At 46.4% G+C, this 26,761-nt stretch overlaps 1 protein-coding gene and 1 pseudogene across 1 annotated transcript; one reads left to right on the top strand and one right to left on the bottom strand.

The window, feature by feature from the left end:
* Window positions 1-849: 849 nt before the first annotated feature.
* Window positions 850-21,373, bottom strand: THEMIS2 (thymocyte selection associated family member 2). The gene is made up of 6 exons (XM_066638796.1): window positions 21,277-21,373; window positions 10,363-10,503; window positions 6,257-6,487; window positions 4,340-5,355; window positions 2,298-2,448; window positions 850-1,171 (listed from the first exon to the last, which is right to left on the bottom strand). Exons 1-6 carry the CDS (start codon window positions 21,371-21,373, stop codon window positions 1,071-1,073), a joined length of 1,737 nt encoding a protein of 578 aa, XP_066494893.1. The 3' UTR covers window positions 850-1,070.
* LOC136661831 (5S ribosomal RNA) lies at window positions 14,196-14,318 on the top strand (annotated as a pseudogene).
* Window positions 21,374-26,761: the final 5,388 nt, after the last annotated feature.

Below are 26,761 nucleotides of genomic sequence, written 5' to 3'. Positions count from 1 at the left end.
TGTGTCCAGTTCTGGTCGCTGCATCTCAAAAAGGATATAGTGGAAATGGAAAAGGTGCAAAAGAGTGCGTCTAAGATGATTACTGGGCTGGGGCACCTTCCTTATGAGGAAAGGCTACGGCATTTGGGTCTCTTCAGCCTAGAAAAGAGACACCTGAGGGGCGACATGATTGCGACATACAAAATTATGCATGGGAAGGATAAAGTGGATAGAGAGATGCTCTTTACATTCTCACATAACACCAGAACCAGGGGGCATTCACTAAAATTGAGTGTTGGAAGAGTTAGGACAGACAAAAGAAAATATTTCTTTACTCAGTGTGTGGTTGGTCTGTGGAACTCCTTGCCACAGGATGTGGTGATGGTATCTGGCCTGGACGCCTTTAAAAGGGGATTGGACAAGTTTCTGGAGAAAAATCCATTACGGGTTACAAGCCATGATGTGTATGTGCAACCTCCTGATTTTAGAAATGGGCTATGTCAGATGCAAAGGAGGGCACCAGGACGCAGGTCTCTTGTGATTTGGTGTGCTCCCTGGGGCATTTGGTGGGGCCGCTGTGAGATACAGGAAGCTGGACTAGATGGGCCTATGGCCTGATCCAGTGGGGCTGTTCTTATGTTCTTAACTATAATTCCCAGGAGGCCTTGCAGGTCTTGTTATCTGGTGTGCTCCCTGGGGCATTTGGTGGGGCCACTGTGAGATACAGGAAGCTGGACTAGATGGGCCTATGGCCTGATCCAGTGGGGCTGTTCTTATGTTCTTAACTACAATTCCCAGGAGGCCTTGCAGGTCTTCTTGTTATCTGGTGTGCTCCCTGGGGCATTTGGTGGGCCGCTGTGAGATACAGGAAGCTGGACTAGATGGGCCTATGGCCTGATCCAGTGGGGCTGTTCTTATGTTCTTAACTACAATTCCCAGGAGGCCTTGCAGGTCTTGTTATCTGGTGTGCTCCCTGGGGCATTTGGTGGGCCGCTGTGAGATACAGGAAGCTGGACTAGATGGGCCTATGGCCTGATCCAGTGGGGCTGTTCTTAAGTTCTTAAAGAACATAGATGCTTCATAGGTGAGCCTTAGTTCCTGAGAGAAGCTCTTTTCATCTTGCAAATTGTGCTTTGAACAGATTCACAAACTTCCTCGTAGTCATGATCAGAGTCATCACTGTCAGGCATCTCTGTAAAGAAATAAGTATAATAAGTAAAAAACTTCATCTTCCTGGAATTACGGGCCAAAAAGTAGTTTAAGAGCAATACAAATATTTGAAATATAAATGTTAGCTTTCCAAAGGCAGTGGCAGCAAAAGAAAATGTAACCAAGCTATTAGCAGGCAACAAATTCTCTGCAATGCTAAATGCCTTCTGGAATAACCTACTGACAGAACCCAGCTAGTCTCCCTTAGGGCAGAGTCCAACACCCTCTACAGCAACCATCCTCTTTAGAAGACACTGTCCATGCAATTAACATTTTAAACCAGTCTTGTCCAACTCATGAGCTAGCTTGAATCTGGGATCTTTGTCAGCTATCTCAGAAACTGAGCTGCCTATTAATACAAACTGCATTTGTGTCAGTTATTGGCCACTCTCCATCACCCCCTACAGAAATCTTAATCACTTATCCCAGGCAAAGAGGAATTGACTACTGCCAACCCTGAGAGTGAGATCTCAGTCTGAATCTTTCCTTTGGTTGCCTCATGGGCTCTCTTGATGTTAAGCTGAATGGTAAATGCCTTTCTCCTCTTGCATGGATCTTCTCACTACTGGAGGAAGTAAGGTGTGCTCACAATTCCCTGGGCTTCTGTTGAGGCCACTGCTTTTATTTCTGTTGTCCTGCAGAAGGTGTTGGAACAAGTGCAATGTCCTGGTGCTGTACTCAGCCTGCATTAGCCCCTTTGCCAAAGGATTCTCAGCAAATGGGCGGAGCTGCAGACTCAGTCTGAAGTCAGGACTGGCCCATCCATCATGCCAACTTAGGTGGACAGCTCAGGCAGAGGACCAGGAGGGAGTGCCTGTCGGTCATCCCTGCTGCTGCTTTACCCTGGATTCAAAAAGGAAGAGAGGAGTGGAGGAAACAAGGGAGACAACAAGAGTGTCTGACTCTCTAGCCCTCTGCTTTCTTTTGCTCTACACTTCCTCTTCTGTTCCCCTTTTTCTTTTTGAATCCAAGTTGGAAGAATGGCAGAGGCCACAGTCTTTGGCAGGCTGTTTCATATACTGGCATGTCTTGGGCAAACTCGGTCTGAAATTGTAGCAATTACAGCAGAGACCCCCAATTTTGCAATTATGAAAAAGAGCTCATAGTACCTGTGGATGGTTTGCAGCCCTCGGTGGGCACCTGCGGTTTGGAAGGTCCGTAGTCAATGGTATACTGGTTTGGATTACTCCAGAGATCCCGACAGCTTCTTGTTTTTGTATATTCTGCAGACATGCTGTCTGCCTTGCTAAAAGAGGGCTGCTAGAGGAAATAGCAGCAAGATAAACAGGTGTTTAGAACACAGTTCATAGTTGGAGGAGCTGAGTAGGGGGTCCCAGACCTGTGCCAAATGCCCACAGGTTAGGGAAGAGATGGACCTGAAGTATGATTACATTTCAGGAAGCCCAGCTTAGCTGGCTGCCTGACCCAAACTTATGCATAGACAAGCCAGTCTCGTACTCCCCACCAAGACGATTCCCACAACCTGCAACAATCCTTTCCATTGCACTTTATGTATACCAGTGGTTCTCAAACTTTTAGCACCAGGACCCACTTTTTAGAACAAGACTCCATCAGGACCTGTCGGAAGTGATGTCATCACCGGAAGTTACATCATCAAGCAGGAAAATTTTAACAATCCTAGGCTGCAATCCTACCCGCACTTACCCAGTACACACAGCCCAATTCTATGCACATCTATTCAGAAGTAAGTCCCATTCAATTCAATAGGGCTTACTCCCAGGAAAGTGTGGATAGGATTGAGCTGCAAGTCCCTTTTACTATCATTGTTAAAAACATACATAGTAGCCTGTTCGTGGTACAGATCTATAACATTTTCCCAAATGCAGTCATATATCATGGTAGCATCAAGTCTAATATATTAAAAATAAAATATTGAAGTGACTGGGGACCGACCTGAATTGGGCTCGCAATCCACAGTTTGAGAAACACTGATCTATACCTTCCCATGACATCACTTTGCCACACCCCAGATAGCAGCTCAGCTTTTCACAAACTCCAGTTTGTGCGACTGTCAAAGTATATACTTTGGCTATCATTTATTAAAGATCTAAGTGCCTTCTTCCTAGTGCCAGAATGGAATTTTTCTGACTATACAGTAAAATAGGGAAGATAATTGATGTAAGAAACTTATATTGTGCCTTTCTGTTCGGGAAAGGAAGTCACGAGGTGAAGCATCCCAAATTAACGCACAAAATTCAACCTAACGAGATAATAAGCCACAGTCCTATAAAGCTATACATCAAAAGATGTCTGAATAAGCATGATTCCACCCCCATGAAAAGTCAGCAATATAGGGGGCCAAACAAACCTCCTGGGGAGGGAGTCCCAGAACCTTAGTACCACAGTGGAAAAGGTTGTCGCCTGGGTCTAGCCAGGTGTGATGCTGATAGTGATACAGGAAGGCCTCCCCAACAGATCTTAACTAGTCAGGCGGATCATGTGGGACAAGATGGGCTGTCACTTGATGAAATGACTTTTAGTCAATTAAGGGCACAATCCTAACCAGGTCTACTCAGAAGACCTATTTTGTTCAATGGGGCTTACTCTCAGGAAAGTGTGGTTAGGATTGCAGCCTAAATCCTATTACTTATAATCAATTTAATTTGCACACAATAACAATTGTGCTGGAAAGCATATGTTTCCAGGTAACACAAGCAGTGTGTCACAGCAGTGCCATCACAAAAGAGGCATCTCCTCTGGTGCGGAAAGGGAAAAGGCATGTCTTGTCTAAGAAGCTGCTGCTTCCCACCCATGCATTTCTACATACCCAGTTAACACTTTTTAAATTGACTGCCATGCTCGATTAATCAGGCACACCTCTTAATTGGTGAAGGCTTGCAAAACTGGTCAGAAAACCTTGAAAATTTATGTTGGTTTTATGTGAATTTGGGGCACCGATTCCAAAAATGGCATCCGTTTTGTCCTATCATGTCTCGTTTCAGAGATACAACTTAGCCTTGTTAGTGAATAGTTCAAGCAGCTTCCTCTGGAGGAAGCCACAGCGTAGGCTTCCTCAGGAGGAGCTGAGGAAGTTGACAGCAAGCCCCCTCCTTATTTTGTCCCCCCCCGTACTTGATACACAAGACTGTTGTTCAGTCTATGTTCAGTACTGTCCATTCCTGTCCAGTACCTTGGACGTCCCTGTTGTACTCTTCACCCCTTCTCTGGTGCTTTGGGGGCACTTGTCCAGGGTGGAATCCCTTCGCTTAGGGGGTCTTGGGGGTACAGGTAAATTGCTGGGCAGCAACTTTAGCAAACTGTAGTAGAAAGGCTCAGTCAACTCTTCGACTTTAGAGATGCTGGCAGGAGACAAGGGCTTAGCTGGGTCTCCAGTGAAGAAGAGAGGCATGTCTAACCACTTGGGAGGTATCTCAAAAGCGAGGGATGGCTGCTTAGACAGACTGATGGTGAGAAAAGGCTCTTCAATCTGGGCCTCCAGTCTCAGAGAAGAGAAGTTTCCTAGAGGGTCATCTTTGGCCAACGCCTTGACCTCGCAGGGCAGCAAGAGCTGCTCCATGGCTTCGCGGAGCGTGTATTTTCTGCTGTCACGGATGTCTTCCACAAAGCCGGCTTCCAGGAAGAGAGGGACCTGGATCTCCTCCTTGTCCTCATCCCCGTTGTCCCTGGAGCACACAAGCATGTCCATTGCTGAAGGATTGCTGGACCTTTTGAGGTTCAGCACCTCCAGCCGGTCCCCGACGCTGAACAGCGGCTCTTCACTGCTCTCGTAGTCTTTGGTGACCACCACGTGCAGCTTCTTGGCCGTAGCAAGATTGAGCGCCAGCTCCGAGGTGGAGGAGAACCTGCGCGGGCACCGGCGGAAGTGGCCTTCATAGGTACTGGAGATGAGGAAATGGCAGGAGCCTCTCTTGCCTCTCTGGGAAGAGGCCAGGATCTTCCAAGAGGATGCCTTGCTGAGGATCTGAAGCCGACAGCCTTTCTGTAAGTGAGGGACCCAGTTGCTTTCAAAGACAGCAGGGCCCTCTGGGGACCCAAGGAGCTCGGCCTCCACTGGCAATGCTTTCTCCATCGTGAGGACCTCACTCAACAGGAGTGGCTTGATGAAGTGTATGTGCCCAGCCTCCTGGGTGACATCAACCACCTCGACGTCCAGCGTCGAGTCGATTTTCACCACGTCGTTCCGAACTGGAGGAGAAAGCAGCACATTGTCAGGGAGACACCTGGAGCAAATGACCACAAATGCAAACCTGCCCACCAGCCAAGAGGTTCCTCAGAGCCCCTTCAGAAGCTAAGCTGGTTGATATGAGACAAGGGCGGCCCAGTCTGAGAGCCAGGATGGTGTTAGGAGTTGGACTTATCCCTGCTCAGTGATGGAGCTTCCTGGATGACATTGGGCCAGTCACTCTCAGCTTCACCTACCTCACAGGGTTGTTGTGAGTACCAAAGAAAGAAAGGAACCATGCACACCACCCTGAGCTCCTTGAGCTCCTATAAAAATGTGATAAAGGACTCTTTCCCCAGTTTTTTGCTTTGTTATTAGGCAGGATAAGGCTAATCTCTAGGCCATGACTGGGGCCTACATTATCACTACTGGGGTACAGATTCCCCCCCCCACTATTTTCAAGGATTAGCAGTCTTATGATGTCACCAGACCGCTCCCCAGATATCCCAGATTTTTGGGATACAGCTCCACAACTAGAGCAAAGCCCCCTTCTGAAGTAGCACCCACATTATGGGTGGCTTTGGGGGGAAATGTACTGTGATTGTCGCAAGGGTCTGCTTTCAAGTTGCCTTGTGGTTGGTGTGAAGGGGCGGGGGGTTAGGGCCAACCCATCTACAAGGCCAACTGAGGCAGTTGCCTCAGGCAGTAAGTCAGAAAGGAGTGCCTCCTTCATCCGCCCACTCACTTCCACATCTCCCCTTCTGCCTGGGTTAGAAAAGGAAAAGAGGGATCGAACAGACAACAAGGGAGAGGAGTGCTAGAGAATAGGAAGCTCCCTTCCCTGCCAGGGCAGACCCATGCACGCCACCCCTTATCCGCCAGCTCTTCCCAGCATCAAGAAAGCCCCTTCTGTTCTATACTCACAATGCATTATCGCTTCCACTTTGTAGACCGGGCAGAGCTTGATCTCACTGCTGCCAATATCTGGGCACTTCAGTCTTTTCCTCCGCATGGCTGACGACTGCAGGACTTCCTGGAGGGTGTATAGCCTTGGCCTTTGGCATCCTGAGATCTTACTCTTGGAGACAAAAGGGTTTGGAGGGAGTGGCGGCTTCTTAATCCCACTTGGTGCTTCTAAACTGGGCTGAAAGAGACCTGTGGGGTTTGCAAGAAGACACTCGTTACTTACTGTCAGCTTTACGCCTACAAAGACGACCGCCACCTCTCCAGGTGGTGGGTGTTCCATGGAGACCCTCTTTTGTACTTCCTCTATCTCCTCCTTCCTCTATCTCAGCGATCTTTTCATAGGAAACTATGGTCTTCACCTCTTGCAATGTCACTTCTGGCTTTCGGGAGACTCCTCTAGTTTCTGCGGCTCTGTTTCTAGGGCAACTGTCTGTAGTAACAAATTGATTGTCCCTCTTCCTCCGCTGCCTCCTTAGACAGACAGTCTGTTACTACAGATAGTTGCCCTCGAAACGGAGCTGCAGAACCCAGAAGAGTTTTTCAGCTATTTTCAACCGCTGTGTTCCAAACTCCCAGGGCACACCTGCGGACCTTTTGTGACACACCAGTTGAAAACTGTTGCTCTCAATCTTTTGTTTCTGCCCCCTCCTCCCGTTCTTAGCCCATGACGCCTTCATGTTCTGACTCAGGTTGGGTAAAATCCTGAAAAGGGTCCCAAGGGGATCCATGCACCTTCTTTCAATAACTCCCCAATTACAGCTTCTACCTCTAATCCAAGGGTCTCCAAACCCTGGCCCAGGGGCCAGATGCGGCCCACAGCAAGCCTTTTTTTGGCCCGCGGCCAACCTCTTGTGCCCTGAAAGCCTCTGGCCCACTCAACTGAGCATGACCAGAACTGTGCTCTGATTGTGTCTGGAGGGTGTTCAGAGGGCCAGAGAGGTTGAATGAATGAATGAGCCCATTCATTCATTTATTCACTCATCTAAGTTCCATCTCTAATTTATTTATTTAAATTTTATATTTAAATGTTTTTTCCGGCCCTCCACACCACACCATATATTTGATGTGGCCCTCTGGCCAAAAAGTTTGGAGACCCCTGCTCTAATCGATGCTAATGCATTAGAAAGCTCTTTTCATTGTCAAGATGAAAATCTTGTGCAGTTGTGTTCAAGGTATGCTTTGGCCGTCCCCCTCCCTCTTCAAAAAGCAATTGGGGGGGCACAGACTAGGATTGGGACTCTGGGGTAGGAAACTGGCTCCGGAAAACTACCCAGGAAGGAAGCAGCTATTGTCAATCATGGCCGCTTCCTTCCCAAAACAAGCAGCAGATGAGGGAGTGGGTGAGATTTTTGTTAGGACCACAGAGAAGGACCACAGATAAGGATCAGTTAGGCTACAACCCTACACACACTTATCTGGAAGTAAGTCCCAGTGAAATAAACAGGACTTACTTCTGAGTAGACAGGGCCTAGGATTGCCCTGTGAGACAGTTAGGGAGTTCCACTCACACCAAGTCTTTGAAGACAGTTAGGGAGTTCCACACCAAGCCCTGTGAGACACCAAGCCCTGTGAGACAGTTAGGGAGTTCCACACTCACACCAAGTCTTTGAAGACCTCATGTGAAGGACTGGTTGGTTCATGAGGCCAATTCAAGTGGTTGCCTCAGGTGGCAAATTAGTGGGAAGGAGAACTGGCCTCACACCTTTAATTAATTGATTGATTGGTTATAATTTAATTATAATATTAATATTTATATTAATTATAATTAATTAATTATAATATTAAAATTATAATATTAATAATTATTAATTAATTAAGTATAATTAATAATTAAATTATTAATTATTAAATAATAATAATAATAATAATAATAATAATAATAATAATAATAATAATAATAATACTACAGGTATTTATATATTGCCTTTCTTGGTCGTCAGATTTCTCCTCAGACTTTATTTAAGGTGGTTTACATAGGCAGGTTATTTAAATCCCCGTAGAGATTTTTAAAATTGAAAGAAGGCTCTATCTTTCAAGAGCCACAACAATTCAGATGTTTCATTCTGATCTGGCCTCCATCCTCCCACGCTCAGAGCAGATGGAATAACTTGGCTCAGCTTATCAGCTGCTTCAAGGTCGCACGGTGCCGGTGGCCTCGAACTGGCGACCTTGTGGATGTTATCTTCAGGCAAATGGAGGCTCTACCCTCTAGACCAGACCTCCTGCCCACTTTGCCACTCCTTCCCCTGCTCCCTGGATTTGAGAAGATGAAAACAGAGTCAGGGTGGAGGAGAGGAAGCTCTAGCCCAGGGGTGCTCACACTTTTTTGGCTCGAGAGCTACTTTGAAACCCAGCAAGGCCCAGAGATCTACCAGGGGGGAAGGAAGCGTCTGACAGACACCCCCTTTAATGTATGGAGCCCCTGCTGGAGTCTAGTCAGTTTCGTCAGTTTTGTTGCTGCATGCCTGAAGAGCAGCTAAAGTGTCAGTTTCAGTGTCAGTTTAGCTAAATATGTCAGTTTCGTCTAGTCACTAGACGAAACTGACATATTAACAGTTTGGAGAGACAGGGCTCCGCGATCTACTCATTTTGCCTCGCGATCTACCGGTAGATCGCGATCCACCTATTGAGCACCCCTGCTCTAGCCCATCACTCTCTTCTCCTCCATATATCTTTTCCCGCTCAGTGTTCCTCTTTTCAAATCCAGGGAGCTGAAGAAAGAGCAGCCGTGGGGGTTGGTACCATGCCCTGGGTGCCAGAAATTCTTGGGATGGCTCTTATCATGACAGTTAATAAGGACATCCTGTGGACCTCTGGCTAGCATGGCCAACTTCACCAGCTGTGTTCCCCATCTGCATTGACTCTGGGATCTTGATAAACTATCTCAAGTTCATTTAATTGGTCCAGCAGCATGAACGGTGTTTGTGCAGCTCGACTGTTGTTCTCCTTCTCCCTGTTGGTCTCTCCCATGCCAGCAACAGCACAGAAGGAAAGCCTCTGCTGCTTGTTTGCGTGGCTTAATAATTTAGATATGAGCAAACTTGAAACGGCCTACTGAGATTTCAAGGCTTAATTTAACAGTTGGAAATGTCAAAAAGCAGCTAGCCCAAAACATCAGCCCAGATGCCGTCAACCTGTGGTTTGGTTCTTTCACGGAGATGTTTCAATTTGGTTGGACCAGAAGAGACCAATGTGAGAGAGAATGATCTCACATTGTCTGTGCCTGTTGACAAGAGCCAATCTCTGTTTTCCGCTACCCAGTACATCAGTAGTCCTATTACACAGGCCTGTAAATCTGAGGGTCAGAAAAACGTGTGTGTTTTTTTTTTCAAAATTAATGGTGATTTTGTTTGAATTCAGGGCGCTGATTCCAAAAATTGCATTGTTTTTGCCCTAGTACATCTAGGGCTTTGGAGATACTGCACACCTTATTAGTGCATAGTTCAAGCAGCAAGGAAGCAAGCCATACGAGGCAATCACTTCTGGGTTCTCCCCATAGGAGGGGGTGCTCAAGAAGGAACAGGGAGTGCAAAGTCACCAGCGCCTCTCATGGAGAGGCTGGGAGCCGCCTGGAGCACAGAAGACTGGGGGTGTTGCAACTACTGACCGCTGCCCAGTAAGTCCATGCCCTGCCCTCCCCAAGGCACCCAGGGCACCTGCCCTGTCTCGCCACACTCAAGATTCACCCCTGGCCAGAGCAACAGGGAAACACACAGAGCCTGTCCAAAATCTCCTGGTGCCAATTTTGCTCTCCTCCCACCATTTGTGCTGTCCCTTGTCACATAAATTTGCCACCTCTCTTACCCAGTGATGCCCCAGCTGCTGCTCCTCCAAACCTGTATTTAAAATAAAGAAGGGAATGGAGTAGAAGAGGACAGGTGGAAGACAGGAGAGTGATGGGCTAGAGTGTCAAGATCTCCTCCCTCTTCTGCTCTGTTCTCCTTTTTACAAATCCAAGAACTGGGAAGTGGCAGAGGCAGGCACTCCATCACAACCCACCACCAGAGACAACCTCTTCATGGACTGGCCTCATGGATGGAATGGTCCTGCAAGCACCTGCTTACCTTTGAAATTCAGTGGCAGCTCAAATGTGTGCCCATTCTCCACGTTATTGCAGGTAACTTTCTGGAGCTGGAGATTGATGATTTTCATCAGGTCTCCTGTTGACAAGCAGCATTCCGAACCAAAGATTTCATAAATCGACCCTGTGAAACAGAGGGAAAAATTGATCAGCAGGAAGGAGAAATATCAGGGTCCATCTAGTACGTTTAAATTTTACTTTGTATATAAATAAATTGCCGGGAGAAAGATCTATTTTTGAGAGAGAGCATTAAAAATATGGCACAAATAGATCATATGCTCTATCAGGAGTGGCTGTACAGGGGGGCCTGGTGGGGCCTCTTTCCTCCCAAGCCTCCTACCTAACATTGTGTTCTGACCCACACATTGAAGAGCTTTGGGCTACAATACTGTTGCTGCTGCTGGCCAACTTACAAAAGATGTGACCAAAAGGTACCAGACACAGGGCCTTCTTAATGATTGCATAGCATTTGTGGATCTCCTTCCCTGAAGAGATAGGGAAGACTCCCATCTCTCAGTCATGGTAAAGTCCTCCTTGTTTCAGAAGGCTTAAGTTGTCTTTTTCCAACGAGGCAATGTATTATTATTATTATTATTATTATTATTATTATTATTATTATTATTATTATTATTATTATTATTATTATTATTATTATTATTATATTTGTCTTTAAAATTATTATTATTCCCCTGGAGGCTGGGGATAAAAATAGGCCCTCAGTTTGGCTGTACTTGTCATGAGAGGTGTCTAAACAGCCACCGGGTAGATGGGACTCGTCAGCCTGGGAAGGCAGATCATCTGAGAGAAGGAAAACTCTCATCCCAAACCTCCACTGCCTTGTGGCTACATCCAGTTATGGAAAAGGCTTCAGGAGTCAACCTCGAGGCAAAATCCGGAGCCGGAGTCCCTGAGGCAGTTCATGGCTGAACACAGTCACATTCTGGCAACTCCTGCAACGCCGCTGGAACCAACAGTATTGGCTTCTGCCTTTCCATTGGACCATTTCAGCTTCTGCCATTCCATTGGACGTGGAATTGGCTTCTGCCTTTCTATTGGCTTCTGCCATTCCATTGGACGTGGAGAGGAGGGATTTGCAGCATGGGTAACAGTCTGTCCTCCATACCTACTTTACCCAGGCTTCGCGCACTGGAGAGGACACTCTGTTCCAGAACCACTATTCAGAACGTGACACCATAGTCTTCTGAGACTGAAGGATGCCAACAACGGATTATTAACCTGCTTTATCCTTTTACATATAGCATAAGCTACTTTGACTTTTAGTTTAATTTAAAATCAGGGTATAAATGGGAACCCCTGTTAACTGGGTAAGAGGCACTTTTTAAGTGGGTGCTCTTCTTTTATTTAGCGGGGGGAGAGTAACTGGCCCTCCTCACCCAGCACTGTCTTTTCTAGTGGCTGTCTACTGGTGTTCTTTTGCATCCTTTTAGATTGTGAGCCCTTTTGGGACAGGGAGCCATTAGTTGCTTGTTGGATTTTCTCTGTAAACCGCTTTGTGAACTTTCCGTTGGAAAGCGGTATATAAATACTGTTAATAATAATATACCCCAAAGCAGGGCATATACAAAGGACTGAATAAATGCACAAGTATGATGAACATCTGAATGCAAATGGTCGCATCAAAGTCACATCAGAGTGACATCTAGTATCACATCAAAGTCACCTGTGCAAAGATACATTTTTTTGTTGCAATGAGCAAATGCTTTTGGACTGTCTGCTATTCCATGGTTTCAGGGGTGATGACAGACATGGAATTTGAACAAGGCAGGAAAGTTCTGCAATTTGGAGAGGAAGCAGAAATGAATCAGGAAGTAGCTGCAGCGACGCGATCAATTCAATATTTTACATTTTTATTGAGGAGTAGAGCCGTGGTTCCCAAACTGTGGGTCTTGACATGATTATTGGTGGGTCTCCAAAGGGGGATGGAAAGATCAGAAAACTAATTGGCTCAAGCCCTGAGGCTATTCAAAAAATCAGATACAGGAACTGCCGACCACCTTGCAAAGAGCTCTTGTAATGCGTAGTTCGACTCTCATCTTGCAGGGTCTTCCTCATTTCATTAAGTATTATTGTAAAGATTATATCAAGATAATACATTTTAAATATTTTGTGAACTCAAAGAGGTCTCTCCCGTTTACATAAATGAATATATTAAAGATGAACTTATATGAATGAATGAAGGTCTTGCAATAGCTCAATGCCTATAAAAGGCCTTGCACAAAGCAAAGTTGGCCTTTCCTTTGCTGCCACTACTGCATCACAGATGTGAAAGAGCAAGCAGTGGAGGGAGCTCTCATCCCACTGCTCACACGGAAGGTCAAACAGTCGCCCTCATGCTGAGAGAAGTTGCATTGGGCCAGTGCGCGCTTCAACAAATCTCTGGAGGGCCAGAGGCTCATTGGAGATTGGGGGCTCCCTGAGGGCCACATTGAGAGGCCTCGAGGGCTGCAAGTGGCCCCCGGGCCGGGGTTTAGGTACCCCTGGTGTAGTTCAACAGACACGCAATTGGAAAGCTTCCAAGGAAGTCCAACAGTGAGATGTTTTACTTCAAAAGAAGTGACTTCTGAAAAATGAGGAGAATGGTAAAAAGGAAACTGAAGGTGGAAGGGTCAAATGGAGTGCATTTGACCCTGGAGTGCATGGAGGTTCTTTTAAATCAAAGCAGAAGCTTCGCTTAAATGCATCCCACATGATAGGGAGAGATACTACCAGGTTCCGGAGCATGCCAGCATTCCACAAGAGAAGTCAAGGACAGCATCAAAGATAAGATGGCTTCTTTTTCCAAAGGAGGAGACCAGAAAACCTTATACCCTGGGCAAAAGAAATGTAAGCTGGCAATAAGAGATGTGACACAAGGGTACGAGAGGTGACCAGATGTCAACCGCAAAAGAGGACCAGGCACCCCGAAATACAGGACATCCCAGAAAAATGTAGGACACGACAAAATAAAAGCTAAAAAACTCTCATGTATATGGACTTCATGCCGTTAATATAAACACTTATTTTTACATTTAAAACTATCTAACGTATAATTTATTAATTACAAGAAGGCTATGTGCTGCTTGCTCACAGGGAAAAGGAGGACATTTAAGTTCTTTTCCAGGACAGGAGGCTTTTGCTGCATCTGTCTTCACTACAGAAAGACATAGAGTAGACACTCGTGTCAGTTCAGGGAGGGAGCTGGAAGAACCCAATCAAACAGAAGTGACGAGGGATGCAATTCTAGAGTGTATTGACAAATTAAGCCTTAACATATCGCTGGGTCCAGGTGGCAACCACCAGGGCTGGTCTTTGGAGCTTTGGGGCCCATATTTATAGGAACCACAGAATCCTTTAAAAAAAAAAAGTCACACATATATTGTATTTGTCTTTTAAAAACTTTTTCAGAGAAAAATTTTTATGCCGTTCTATAATTAACAATATGTAATTCAAGCACAGAATTAAAAAATATTTCAAAATATCAACGAACACAACTGACTTATTAAGAGTTCAGAAGAAAATTAAAATCGTTGCTATTCTCTATAAAACCGGCTATGTGGTGTTAGGTGTCCGTTGCATGTGGTGTTGTGTGTACTTGATAAGACTAGAGTAGTAGCAAACTGTTACCCTGCACATGCCTGACCTTGTCTGATCGAGACTGAAGGTTGCCAACCATCTCCCTATACTGAACACTATCTCCCGATCTCGTCTGATCTTGGAAGCTAAGCAGGGTCAGACCTGGTTAGTACTTGGATGGGAGACCGCCTGGGAATACCGGGTGCTGCAGGCTTATACCATAGTCTTTCGAGACTGAAGGTTGCCAACCATCTCCCTATACTGAACACTATCTCCCGATCTCGTCTGATCTCGGAAGCTAAGCAGGGTCAGGCCTGGTTAGTACTTGGATGGGAGACCGCCTGGGAATACTGGGTGCCGTAGGCTTATACCATAGTCTTTCGAGACTGAAGGTTGCCAACCATTAGAGTAGTTTATAGGGCTTCCTTAGGCACGGGGCCCAATTGGGAGCAGTTGGTCCAATTGGCTTAAAGTCAGCCTGGGAACCACCCAAGGGTTCTTAAGGAACTCAAATGAGAAATTGCTGATGTTCTAGCAAAACTATGTAACCTGCCCTTTAAATCAGCATTAGAGGATCAGCCAATGTAATACTGATATTTAAAAAGTGATCCAGGAAATTATAAGCCAGTTAGTTTAACGTCTGTTCCAGGCAAACCGATTGAAAGCATAATTAAAGATAAAATTGTGAAGCATATAGAAGAATGAGTCTTGCTGAAGGAGAATCAGGATGGTTTCTGCAAAGGTCTATCAAACTAATCTACGGTTGTTTGAGAGTGTTATGTGAATGGAAGTGATCTGGTTGACATCCCATTCTTTGACTTCCAAAAATCTTTCTGAGAAAACTGTCAGAAACAAAGAACTTCAAAGTCTCTTGAGTGCCCTTAACAAGTTTTGAACAAGACAATAGATCCTTTTATGAACTAGCCACTGGTTAAGGAGCAGGAAACAGAAAGTAGAAATAAAAAGGCAGTTCTTATGGTGGGAAGTAAGAAGTGGGGTCTCCCAAGGATGTGTCTTAGGACTGGTGGTTTTTAACTTGTTCACAAATTATAGAGCGTTAGGGGTAAACATGGAGGTGGCCAAGTTTACAAATAAAACTATTCAGGGTGGGAAAACCAAAGCAGATCATGAAGAGCTCCAAAGGATAAGAACATAAGAATAGCCCAGCTGGGTCAGGCCAAAGACCATCTTGTCCAGCTTCCTGTATCTCACAGTGGCCCACCAGATGCCTTAGGGATCTCACAAGACAACAAGAGACCTGCATCCTGGTGCCCTCCCTTACATCTGGCATTCTGAGGTAGCCTACTTTCTAAAACCAGGAGGATGCACATACTCATAAAGGCTTGTAATCTGTGGTGGACCATGCCACCAGAAATGTGTCCAATCCCCTTTAAAATGCATCCAGGTCAGGTGCCATCACCATATCCAGTGGCAAGGAGTTCCACAGATTAATTACATGCAAAGAGATGACCTCCAAACGCTCCAAACTGGGTGACCGGGCAATCAAAGAAGCAAGTATTTGTGATGATAGCCACTAGCTTGGATGGCTTGAAAAGTGGCACTTACAAATTCATGGCAGACAGGTCTATTTAGTCCTGATATCTATTTCAGAGACTATTTCTAGGCACGCCTCGGAAAACCAAGGGCAGGCAGGCAACAGCGACAGAGAGACCTGCCTTTCTCACTTGCTTGCAGCCTTCCCAGAGGAAGCTGGTGGACACCGTGGGCAATAGGATGTTGTACTGGTTGGGCCGTTGGTCTGGTCCAGGTGGACTTTTATGTACCTCTGTTCAGCAATATCTTTCATCACTTTGCCCTTTTAGCCATTTTAATTATAACCACATTTCAAATTTCATCCAAGTCCTTTCTGATTTCATCAACACTTGTCGATGTTCTTATGTTTATTTTTCTTTTATTTCTTTGCACACATTCACATGCTTTTTTCATTTTTCACTGGCCAGAATAAATCTGCAAGCTAAAGAAGGCTCTGCTTTGACATTCAGAGCTTCATTTTTGACTTTCATCCATGTTTCTGGACCCTATACAGCAACTGTTACCCTGCACATGCCTGATCATGTCTGATCTTGGAAGCTAAGCAGGGTCAGGCCTGATTAGTACTTGGATGGGAGACTGCCTGGGAATACCTGGTGCTGTAGGCTTATAGTCTTTCGAGACTGAAGGTTGCCAACCATAGATCTGGACCCTAGCCTGACTAAAGTGCCAAGGCTTGCTGTACCAGATGACTGCTAGCCATCGAAGTGCACAAGATGAAGCAGGAAACTGGTCACGGAAACCAGAAGTAAAGACAAAGTTGTGAAGATAACACTAAAGGAAGATGAGGCAATTTCAGAAAAACAACCTGAGTTCTGAGATGGGGCCTGCTACAACTCGCGAGCGCTTCCTCTCAAAATCCGATGAAAGGATAATCAAAAAATAATATTTCTTCAGTGCTATTGCTTATATTCTGATTTAAAGACATTAATCAAATCATCGTATGCAGCTCTCACACAAATAGCAAACAGCACAATCCTGTGCATGTTTACTTGGAAGTAAGTCCCACTGCATTCACTGGGACTGACTCCCAGGAAAGTGTGTATACGATTGCAACTTAAATGTTTTTGCTCAGAGGCCAACCTGGTTGAGATCCCTTTTCTTGCCCCAACATTCATCCTAGTTATCTGTCTCTGATGGGGGTTATTGCTTTCAACATCCAAGAGCTGAACTACACATTATGTAAAAGGTGAAAGGTAGCCTTGTGTTTTGAGGGGTTTTTGTGTGTGGAACTAGGGTACTGGGTGAGGGGAGAGGTTGAAGTGGGGTGACAGTGGTGGAAGGAGGATGACTAGTACCTGGGCTCCCACTGCAGATCTGATCCTGATCACACCCTGCTTCCTTTGCCAGGCTAATTTTATTAGAAGAATGCCTTCCGAAGATAGGCATTCACCCCGTGCAAAATTAGCATGCACGATTGGGATTGGAACTGCAATGAGGGTGAAATGCAGACCCCCTCTTGTCCCGGCTGCAATTTCATCCCATTCCCCCAACCCCACCCCAGCATGGCATTTACAAAAACATACAGCACAGCGCTACATTCTGCAGAGCCACTAGATAGGCCCTGAGTCACATAAATCAGAAGCATCATGTCACAGTAACAGAAGGAAGGATGTGATCTCAAAGGAGAGGGTCATCTTTTGCCTTCTAGATTTGCATTCTCATCATTTTGGGTGTCCTTCCCATCTTATCTCTTCCCCTGTGTTGATGGTGTCACTTATTCTTCAAACTTCATCCCTTCAGCTTCATTGTTTTTGGGAGAGAGGGGCAAATCCTCAACTGGCCCCCAAATGTGAGGGAGCCAGGCTCCTTACAAAGCCAGACCTTGACAATCCAGTGGTGGCACCTCTCTCTCTCTCTGGGTGTGTATGTACAATGAGCCTGTCTGGGCTCAGTACCCACAGATTTCAGTTTCAACAACAAGGAGGGCCTCAGAAGACTTCCCAAATGCAATCGGAAGTGCGTTCTGATCATGTCCACGAGGTCCTCTGAGACCCAACCACGAATTTGATGATCCACAGAATTTGGTATCTCCTGGGGGTGGGGGTGGTCCTGTATACACATGCACACAGGGAAGGGAGCACAGAAGGGGCAAAGTGCATTTCTTAGGTTGGGGAGGTTATATCCTATTTGCAGGGGTGCTTGAAAATGGTGTTTTTAAGTTGTTGAATTAAAATGCAATATGTGGTTTGTGAAAAAAATCGCTTTATTTCGTGATTTGAATTCACATCCAAAGGGTTCTAATGCCCTAAATATGCAAAGATATTACGTATGAAATGCAACTGTTGTTTTTTGTCGCTTATCAATGAAAACACCGCTACCAATCTGTTAGATTTATGAAAGGCAAAAGGCTGGGTGCTTCACACCAACCGTCCCAACCTAAGAATATTTTCTCTGAAGTACGTTCCTGTTGATTTTGGGAACAACCGCCACCAAAAGTTGTCTTTCCTTCTCCGCACCAGCCCTGCCATGACAGAGAAAAACAAGTGCCTGGGAAGTGGCATTTTAGCTACACTGATGCTCTTTATGAGAGTCTATAAGAAAGACAGCGGTGAGAAAAGAGCTTTTCTTTCACTGAGGCCAGCAAATGAGCTCCTTGCCTGGAGGGCCCCTGCCTCACCCACTTGCCCCTAGCACAAAGTGTCTAACATATTAAAAAATAAAACACGCATTGAGATGAATGGGAACCCACCTGAAACTGGTTCATGTCATGACCCACCTAGTGGGTCCCAACCCACAGTCTGAGAAACGCTGAGTTAAAGAAAATATTACACACCCCAACTACATTTAAAAAAAAAAGAAATCCCCATTACACTGAAGTTACCCCCACTCCTCTTGAGCCCTGGCCATTGAATGCCAGTCATAAAATAGATTAGATTAGATTAGATTAGATATATAGATAGATAGATACTTTATTTATAGTCATCCGACCAGCTGCTCACAAACAACAAAACAAAATACACAGAATTAAAACCAACACACATATGTAAAATCATAAAATCAGAGATTTACACTCTCAATTTTCTTCCTTACCAACTGCGCAGCATAACAGAAGCGGGCAACCCTGAGTGATATATCTGAGTATACATCAGAAAGCAGAAAAGCAAGCTTTTCCTCCACCTGCATCCCCGTTTCAATACCGAAGATCGGGGAGATAAATTTAGATCTCAAATCATCATAGTATGGACATTGCAAAACAATATGGGCAGTTGTCTCCACCACATTTTGAGGGCAGGGGCACAGTCTCTCTGAGTAGGGACACCTTGCATAACGCCCCAAAAGAACTGCTGATAAAAGTGCATTACACCTAGCTTTAGTAAAAGCAATCCTAAATTTAGGAATAACAATATTATAAAAAATATCTGGCAGGAGAAAACGCAAGAGCTTGATCCCCAAGAAAAACATACACAGAAAGTCTGGCTCTCGCAGATCTCAATTCAAGGTCTACCAACCTCTGACGCTAAATTTCTTTTGCGTCTCCCGGGCAGTCATAAGATGATGGTTCTATAGCTTCTTTGGAAAGTATCGGGTTGGATCATGCATCACACTCAGACACTGCGACTTGGCTGTGCATTGTTCCTTTAAGAATTCACCCCCCACAAAATCCCCTTCCAATTATTGAGGATCTCCCCCCCCCCTCCCGCCAGGGCTGGCCCAAGATGTACTGGTACCTGAAGAAGTGTAACCGATACCACCCTCCTCACCTGACAGAATGCCAGCAGCATCCTCTGGCTTTTTGAGGAAGGGGGCAGAGGGAAACAAGAGTGAAAGAGGAATGGTGGCGGAGAGGAGACTTGTGGACTAGACACTGGAGACACTGGAACCCATTATTCTACTCCACACTTCCTCTTCGGTTCTGTTCCCCTTTTCAAGGAAGACTGGGAAGGGGGACAGTGGCAAAAGAGGTCCCCCTTTGACAACCTGTTGCCGGAGGCGACTGCCTCAATCAGCCTCATGATTGGGCCGGTTGGTCTCTCACCAAACTGGGACATTCATGTTCAAATTTCAGCCAGAAACTCAACCAAGCTATACTTGTGTGGGCAGAATGCAAGTTTCTACCTGCCTTGATCCAAGCATACGTGCAAGACGGATACATTCAAAACATGATGCCAGGCCACTGCTGCAGAGCTTGCATCAAATCTTAGGCTGTTATCCCTGCAGCCCGTCTTTGCGAGTCTCATTTGTACTTTTGGTCTTCTCTACCATTCCATGTCCACCGTTCCACTTTCAGGCTACACTTCCCTTTCATTCGGGTTTTCTTTGCATGAGCAATGATTCCACAGATGAACACCGCAGGCAAGCCTTGCGGCACCTTCCAATCAAGTGGACTGGCACCTGCCAAACCTTCTGCTGAGATTAACAGGTTTGTCTTCACGCTGTTGCAAGGCTGTGCTGCTGTTCCAGCTGCAGACCTTACACTAAGCAGGGGTCTTCTAAAGAAATGGGCCACAACTTTATCTACCCTAGATGTTGCTGCACCTCCCTTTCAACTTGCCCCCCCTGCACCAGTACCTGGATTGCCTGAATAGAAGACCCCATCATGGCCCCAGATCACATGCAGCTATTGCTCAAACCACTTGAGGCCATAAAAGCAGCCCTAGGGGTGTTGGTCTTAGGTTTAGCAAGTGGAGACCAACTGTCCCTGTTCATTCCAGTGTAGCATCTTTCCCAGGGGCTGTTCCCTGCTGTTTTCTTTGTGTTTCTTCTTAGAATGTGGGTCCCTTTGGCACAAGGAACCACTGTCTCATTTATTTTGCTGCATAAACAGCTAGGAGCTTAATTTTTGTTGACAATTACATGTATTAATAACAATAATTATAATTAAGCTCTCTCCCAACGTTGCTCCCCAGCAACAGGTATTCAGTGGCATATGGCCTCTGAACCCCTTGGAAGATTCTTTAGGGTCCCCGAAGGAGCCTGTGCACAAGTTACCAGGGGCAGCACATCCCCCAAACACTTTGCAGCAGCGATCACTGTCACAACAGTTGTGCAAAGCAGCCCTTGTGCATCCCAACAGCTTCTCCTCCCTGTGTGTCGAGGTTGCAGTCTCTCAGCATTGCGTTAAGAAGCAACCATCTCATTGAGCTCAAAGAACGCTACAAATCAGCCCTTATGCAGTTGAAGCTTTCGAGCTGTGATTGTCAATCTTTTTCATCTCATGGTTGGCAACTTTCAGTCTCGAAAGACTGTGGTATAAGCCTACAGCACCCGGTATTCCCAGGCGGTCTCCCATCCAAGTACTAACCAGGCCTGACCCTGCTTAGCTTCCGAGATCATGGTATAAGCCTACAGCACCCGGTATTCCCAGGCGGTCTCCCATCCAAGTACTAACCAGGCCTGACCCTGCTTAGCTTCGGAGATCATGGTATAAGCCTACAGCACCCGGTATTCCCTGGCGGTCTCCCATCCAAGTACTAACCAGGCCTGACTTTGCTTAGCTTCTGAGATCAGACGAGATTGGGCATGTGCAGGGTAACAGTTTCATCCCTTAGCACACTGACAAGGCACTAAAATTGTCAAGGCACTCCATCAGTTGTTGGACAATTGACAAGGCACCCCATGCTGCCAGTGTAGGGCTCCCCTCCCCCAATGGCCCTACTAAGAAATGACCCTGTCCCGAATTCCCGTGGCACGCCGGTGGACCATTCGCGCACCATCAGTGTGCCATGGCACAGGAGTTGAAAATGGCTGCTTTAGAGATTGCTCCCCACCCTTCCAAATGAAGATGAGTCTGACCATCCACAGCGAAGGAGAAGCAGCTAATAAAACACACCTTGAAAGTAGACTCCAGAGCAGATCCTCACCACTCTCGGCAGGGAACTGACATCCAGATCGCAGATGTACTGCTGGAAAGGAACGGCGTCGGTCATGCTGGCCACAGAGTCTGTCGTTGAGTGTGTGCAGAAGACCCAGCTGCAGAGCACTGACTACGCGAAAGTTCAACTGCTGCTTTCACTTCCTCTTTCCAGTGGTTGTCCAAGCTGCAGCTTCTCCTAGTGCGCTTCGTGGTTAAGATGAAGGAAGAGAAAAGTTACCCCTCCTAGCCTAATATGGAGAATGTGCACAGTGAGTGACTCTACTACTGGAACTAAGTTTGCAAGTAGCCATTTCTCTGTAGATTCTCCAAGTTTGATAGGAGATTTATTTATTTAGTAAATTTCTAACCTCCTTTATCTCCTCAAAGGGCATTCAAAGAAGCTTGTGATATAAAATCACAATACAAACCACAAACATTAAAACTCTACACAGCACAATAACGCAACATTTTTAAAAAATCAGATTTAAAAACCAAAAACGAACAAACCTGCAGCAATCAGTGACAAAGAGAGAGTTCAGCAAAGTTCCTGTGCAACCTGGTACTATCAGGGTCAAGCAGGGCTGAATTATTGCACTCAAACACCCACAGAGTGTATCTCTTCTTGAATCGATCAATGATAATTCCCGCACCTCCACTTTTACAAGAAGTGCCTTAGACAACGAGCAGTGGTGTTGATCAGGGTGTAATACTCAACAAAACTGACTGGCTATAGATTCAGGACAAAGGGCCCAATCCTATCCAACTTTCCAGCCCTGGTGTAGCCATGTCAGCGGGGTGTGCACTGCAGCCTGTAGTGGGCAGGTAGTTACAGAGGCCTCCTCAGGGTAAGGCAACATTTGTTTCCTTGCCTAGGGGCTGCACCGGCTCTGGAGACAGCAACTGTTACCCTGCACATGCCTGATCTTGTTTGATCTCCGAAGCTAAGCAGGGTCAGGCCTGGTTAGTACTTGGATGGGAGACTGCTTGGGAATACCAGGTGCTGTAGGCTTATACCATAGTCTTTCGAGACTGAAGGTTGCCAACCAACCATCAGCAGCTCTGGAAAGTTGGGTAGGATTGGGCCCAAAGGGATCTATCTCTTCACAGGACATACAATTAATCTACGGAAACTCACAACCACAAACTGATGACAATCACCAAACTGTAAAATGAATGAGCGCAGGAAAACCCAGAGAAGTCAGGACTATCAATGGCTCTTTGCTGTGATAGCCACATGGAACTTTCATATACAGAAGCAATCAAGCTGAGTAGCAAATTGGTGGGTGGGTAGGGCAGGTGGGTGCAGGAAAAAGATCATCATGACCTGCTTCTGGACTTCCAAGAGACATTGGTCTGTTCCCAGCAGAGTGCTCTTATGTTCAGCTCAGCCTGCTTTCAGACTGCAGTAGAAGAAACAGGAAATGACATTGATTCCTCATGAGGTGAGCACTGAGCAACCCACATATGATGTACAGCTGCCAACCTCTGCTGCCCTCCTTGGATTCAAAAAGGAAGAGGGAATTGTAGCAGGGCAGCCATGCCTTTCTTTTTTAATCTAAAGAGTGGGAGGAGGAATGAGCAAAGTTGGCAGAAACATCCCTAGAACGGTGAAGGCCCAGGACAATTCAACCCATGCACATCCAGTTCAGCTTCCTGTATCTCACAAGGCCCACCAGATGCCCCAGGGTGTATGCAAGACCACAAGATACTTGCATCTCACTTCCACTCCCCTGCATCTGATATTCTATTTACCCTCACGCCCCCAACGAAGACACCAGACTGCACTTGGGTTTTACCTGGGGCACTTTATTAAATACAAGTGTCCAATTTTTAATGCATGAAAACTACTGAACACGCCTTCCCTTCCTCACCAGACTGGAGTAGGTGTAAAAACTGCCATCCACAGCCAGAAAGTCCGAAAGTTGCCCTGGGTAGCAGTTTCTGCCCTGAAATCAGGGTGCAGGGCATGCTGGGGTGACGGGTAGCAAAAGTGGCTACCCAGCGTGAATTTCTGACAGCTAGAAAGAGGCAGCAGCATGGAAGGTAGGCACTGAGTCAGATGGGAAAGGCTTTTTCCAGGTACCAGATCCGGCCCATGGGCCAGGGTTTGGCAACTGCTGAATAATTGATCATGAAAACAGGGGGCTCAGGGTGGTTGCCCCAGTTGCTCTACTCAAGGGATGGCACCAGGTGGCAGGCAAATGTAGACTTGGGGTCCCCAAGGCAACTGCCTCGTGCTGTCCCAGAAACAATCTTAGCCATGAGTTTTTAGTTGATGAAACCATTAATCTGCTGATTACAAGTGCATATTGGTAAAAGTAGTTTGGAAGCAAGAAGGAGACTGCTTTTAGAGGATGCATTCGAGTTGCGTAGCAAGAGGCATTCCTTAGAAGAGAAATGGTGTAGCGAGATGTAGTAGGTACAAGGGTGAGAAATGGAGTAGAGAAATGGTGGAGGTACAAGCCATGATGTGTATGCGCAACCTCCTGATTTTAGAAATGGGTTATGTCAGAATGCCAGATGCAAGGGAGGGCACCAGGATGAGGTCTCTTGTTATCTGGTGTGCTCCCTGGGGCATTTGGTGGGCCGCTGTGAGATCCAGGAAGCTGGACTAGATGGGCCTCTGGCCTGATCCAGTGGGGCTGTTCTTATGTTCTTAAACTACAATTCCCAGGAGGCCTTGCAGGTCTTCTTGTTATCTGGTGTGCTCCCTGGGGCATTTGGTGGGCCGCTGTGAGATCCAGGAAGCTGGACTAGATGGGCCTATGGCCTAATCCAGTGGGGCTGTTCTTATGTTCTTATGAGATGAGGCATTTCTAAGAAGAGGCAGTCCATCTTGTGAGGAAAAGGGTGTTGCCTCCTCAGAGATAATGCTCACAATCTACAGTTGATAAAACGTGTGCAGTGTTATTTTTAAGTCTGCTTCCTGACTAATGGGGCGCAAGAAAGTATATTGAATTAGCATTTGCTTAGTCCAGCGATTCTCAAACTTTTCGGTCTCTGGAGCCCTTTACACTCCTAAATGGAGCAATGGGGAGCTCCACTGGCGCATGGAGTCTCAGAAAGCCCCAGAGTGCTGGTGCATGCATGGAGCGGCACAGCCCCAAGCAGATGGTGGTCACTTACAGAGTGGGGAGTGGTCTTTGCTTCTGTCTACAGCACCGGCAACTAAGGAAGCTGAATCCCAGCTTCAAAACCAAAACGCCCAAACCACCTTCCTCAACTTGAAAAAAAAACAAAACTTTAAGGCTGTAGGGTTTGCTCAATTAATCAGTAAGTTGATGGGAGGTGGGGGAAATGGCTGTTGCTGGAAAGAAGCGATTCTAACAAATTCAGCAACAAATTCTTATGAATAACATAAGAAACATTACATTGTTTTGTCGGTGACTCCTTGCACGTCCACATTAGAAAGAGATCTCTTGCACACACGCACACACAGAGTCAGGGAACTGCTTTTTTTTTTTTGCCATTGTGACTCAGAAGGCACGCTCATGCATCATCTAAAAGACTATTTTTGAAAGGTTTCTTTTTCCTTTTATTCATATGCAAACACAGTACGGGAATCTGATGATGTGCTGTTTGCAAACCAGATTTTTGAGAAGCAGATCTGTGAATGCCAAGGCATGGATCAGATGAGGAAGGGGAGGCTTCTGGGATGTAGTTGCTTACAAGCACTGACTACTCTTTGGAGATGACTCAGCTGTGGCTAGGAACCTTCTGGACTCCTCGCGGTTTTGTGGACAACGCGGTGTAAAGGCAACCTCCAAACTTCCCGGGTTAAGCTAGAGTTTTAAGGGAAACGGACTAAGAACTGATTACGCCTCACAGGGTGCTGCCTATGTGGTGTTCAAACGGAACCTCTGCTCGTTTCAAAGGGGCTTCAAAAAAAGAATCTCCATGTGGAATCGGGACTGGCCCGTCCATGAGGCCAAACAGTTCACCTCGGCGTGAACAAAATAGAACTCGTAGCTCTTTCGGTTTCGGTGGGAATTTGTTGGGGAGATCTGTGGTACAAAATTTTGTCTCAAGCACGTGGGAAGAAGGAACCCAGCCCAACAGCTCCCTTCCACTTTCTCCACTCTGTGGCAGACACCACCACACGCAAGAGATACAGTAAATACAGTGTTTGTTTTCCCACTGCAGGCACAGGGATTCAAAGGCCTGGATTTAAGATACACTTAAAGATAGAAGGGCATGCCAGGTGGAGACAGAAGGCAACTTTGGCATCACGCCAGAGTTATAGGAGCAATCTGCAAACGGCAAATGTATGGTTCATCTCTTTTTGGAAAGGCATGTGCACAACCATAATCAGACAACTCATTCCAGGTACATGTCCCTCAATATGGGTAAGGACTCAAGTTTTGTTCTCGGCAAGTGCCCTTTTTCAAGTACCATCATTGCCATGGGGGAGGGGGGAAGGCAGCCACTCTACAGAGGAGTGGCTAGCTCCACAGTTGGGAATTTGTGCACTCCTTTCCCCGAACTCCTCCTCTTTTGAAGGGCCAGGCGGCTGCCCAGCCACATCCTGCCTACTGGTGCATCACCACTTCAAGCCATCTCCACTTTCAGCAGGATTGTGACAGGTAGGACAGCGCCATGTGGTCACCGAGGCAGCGGGATCAAGTAGTACCTGCCATAGTATCAAATACTGCTAGATAGTATCAGCCACACAGGTTGAAAAGCACAGATATAAACCAACAGCATTAGGGGGTATTTGGGAAAGCGTGCTTTACTTGTATATGATGCTAAATACAGATAGGGGTTTAAAAGTGTATTTATGAAACCTCTGAGCGGCCCGCTTGGAGGCAGGCTGTGCAGCATGGCCTTTCCCAGTTTGAAGAGACACTTGGCCAACAGTCTGAGGCTAAGAGGCAAAGAAGGAAGGCCCATTGCCAGGGAGACAGACCAGGGAGACTGCACTTGCTCCCAGTGTGGAACGGATTGTCACTCCCAAATTGGCCTTTTCAGCCACACTAGACGCTGTTCCAGAACCACCTTTCAGAGCGCGATACCATAGTCTTTCGAGACTGAAGGTTGCCAACACAATATGAAACATCACATCAACCAAGGGCCCAATTTGCCAGTGTCAATGCAGCCCCTGAGGTAAGGGAACAAACATATCCATACCTTGAGGAGGCCTCCATGACTGTCTACCCCACACAGCATGTAGTGCACACCCCATTGGCATGGCTGCATTGGTGCTGGAAAGTTGGATAGGATTGGGTCAGTCCCCCTACATTGGTTCACACAGCTGTTCAAGACCAACGAGGAAACCACCAGTAAGAGCTGATTGGCCTGAAGGGAAGCCTGAAACAGCACTGCCCAGATGGTTGGCCCAAGACCACATGCTGCCCTAAGCACTGAGCCAAATATTGCCCCCTTTGCCTGCTGACGCCTCCACTGCTGGTCCAAGATCCTGCTCTTCAGATTCAGAAGAAACACGGAGTACTGGGCTAGAGTG

This window comes from Tiliqua scincoides, chromosome 10 (assembly GCF_035046505.1).
Source record: "Tiliqua scincoides isolate rTilSci1 chromosome 10, rTilSci1.hap2, whole genome shotgun sequence".
In the NCBI taxonomy this organism is placed as follows: Eukaryota; Metazoa; Chordata; class Lepidosauria; order Squamata; family Scincidae; genus Tiliqua; species Tiliqua scincoides.
The sequence above is the reverse complement of the archived record's forward strand: the minus strand, read 5'-3'. Positions and strand labels throughout refer to the sequence as shown.

Bases quoted from the DNA above. Each gene is read 5' to 3' on its own strand.
- THEMIS2 (XM_066638796.1), bottom strand. From the start codon at position 21,373: ATGACCGACGCCGTTCCTTTCCAGCAGTACATCTGCGATCTGGATGTC. The intron at 10,504-21,276 runs GTGTGTTTTATT...TCTGTTTCACAG, and splicing joins CTCTGGAGTCTACTTTCAAG to GGTCGATTTATGAAATCTTT. The intron at 1,172-2,297 runs GTACTATGAGCT...ATTTCTTTACAG, and splicing joins GGGCTGCAAACCATCCACAG to AGATGCCTGACAGTGATGAC.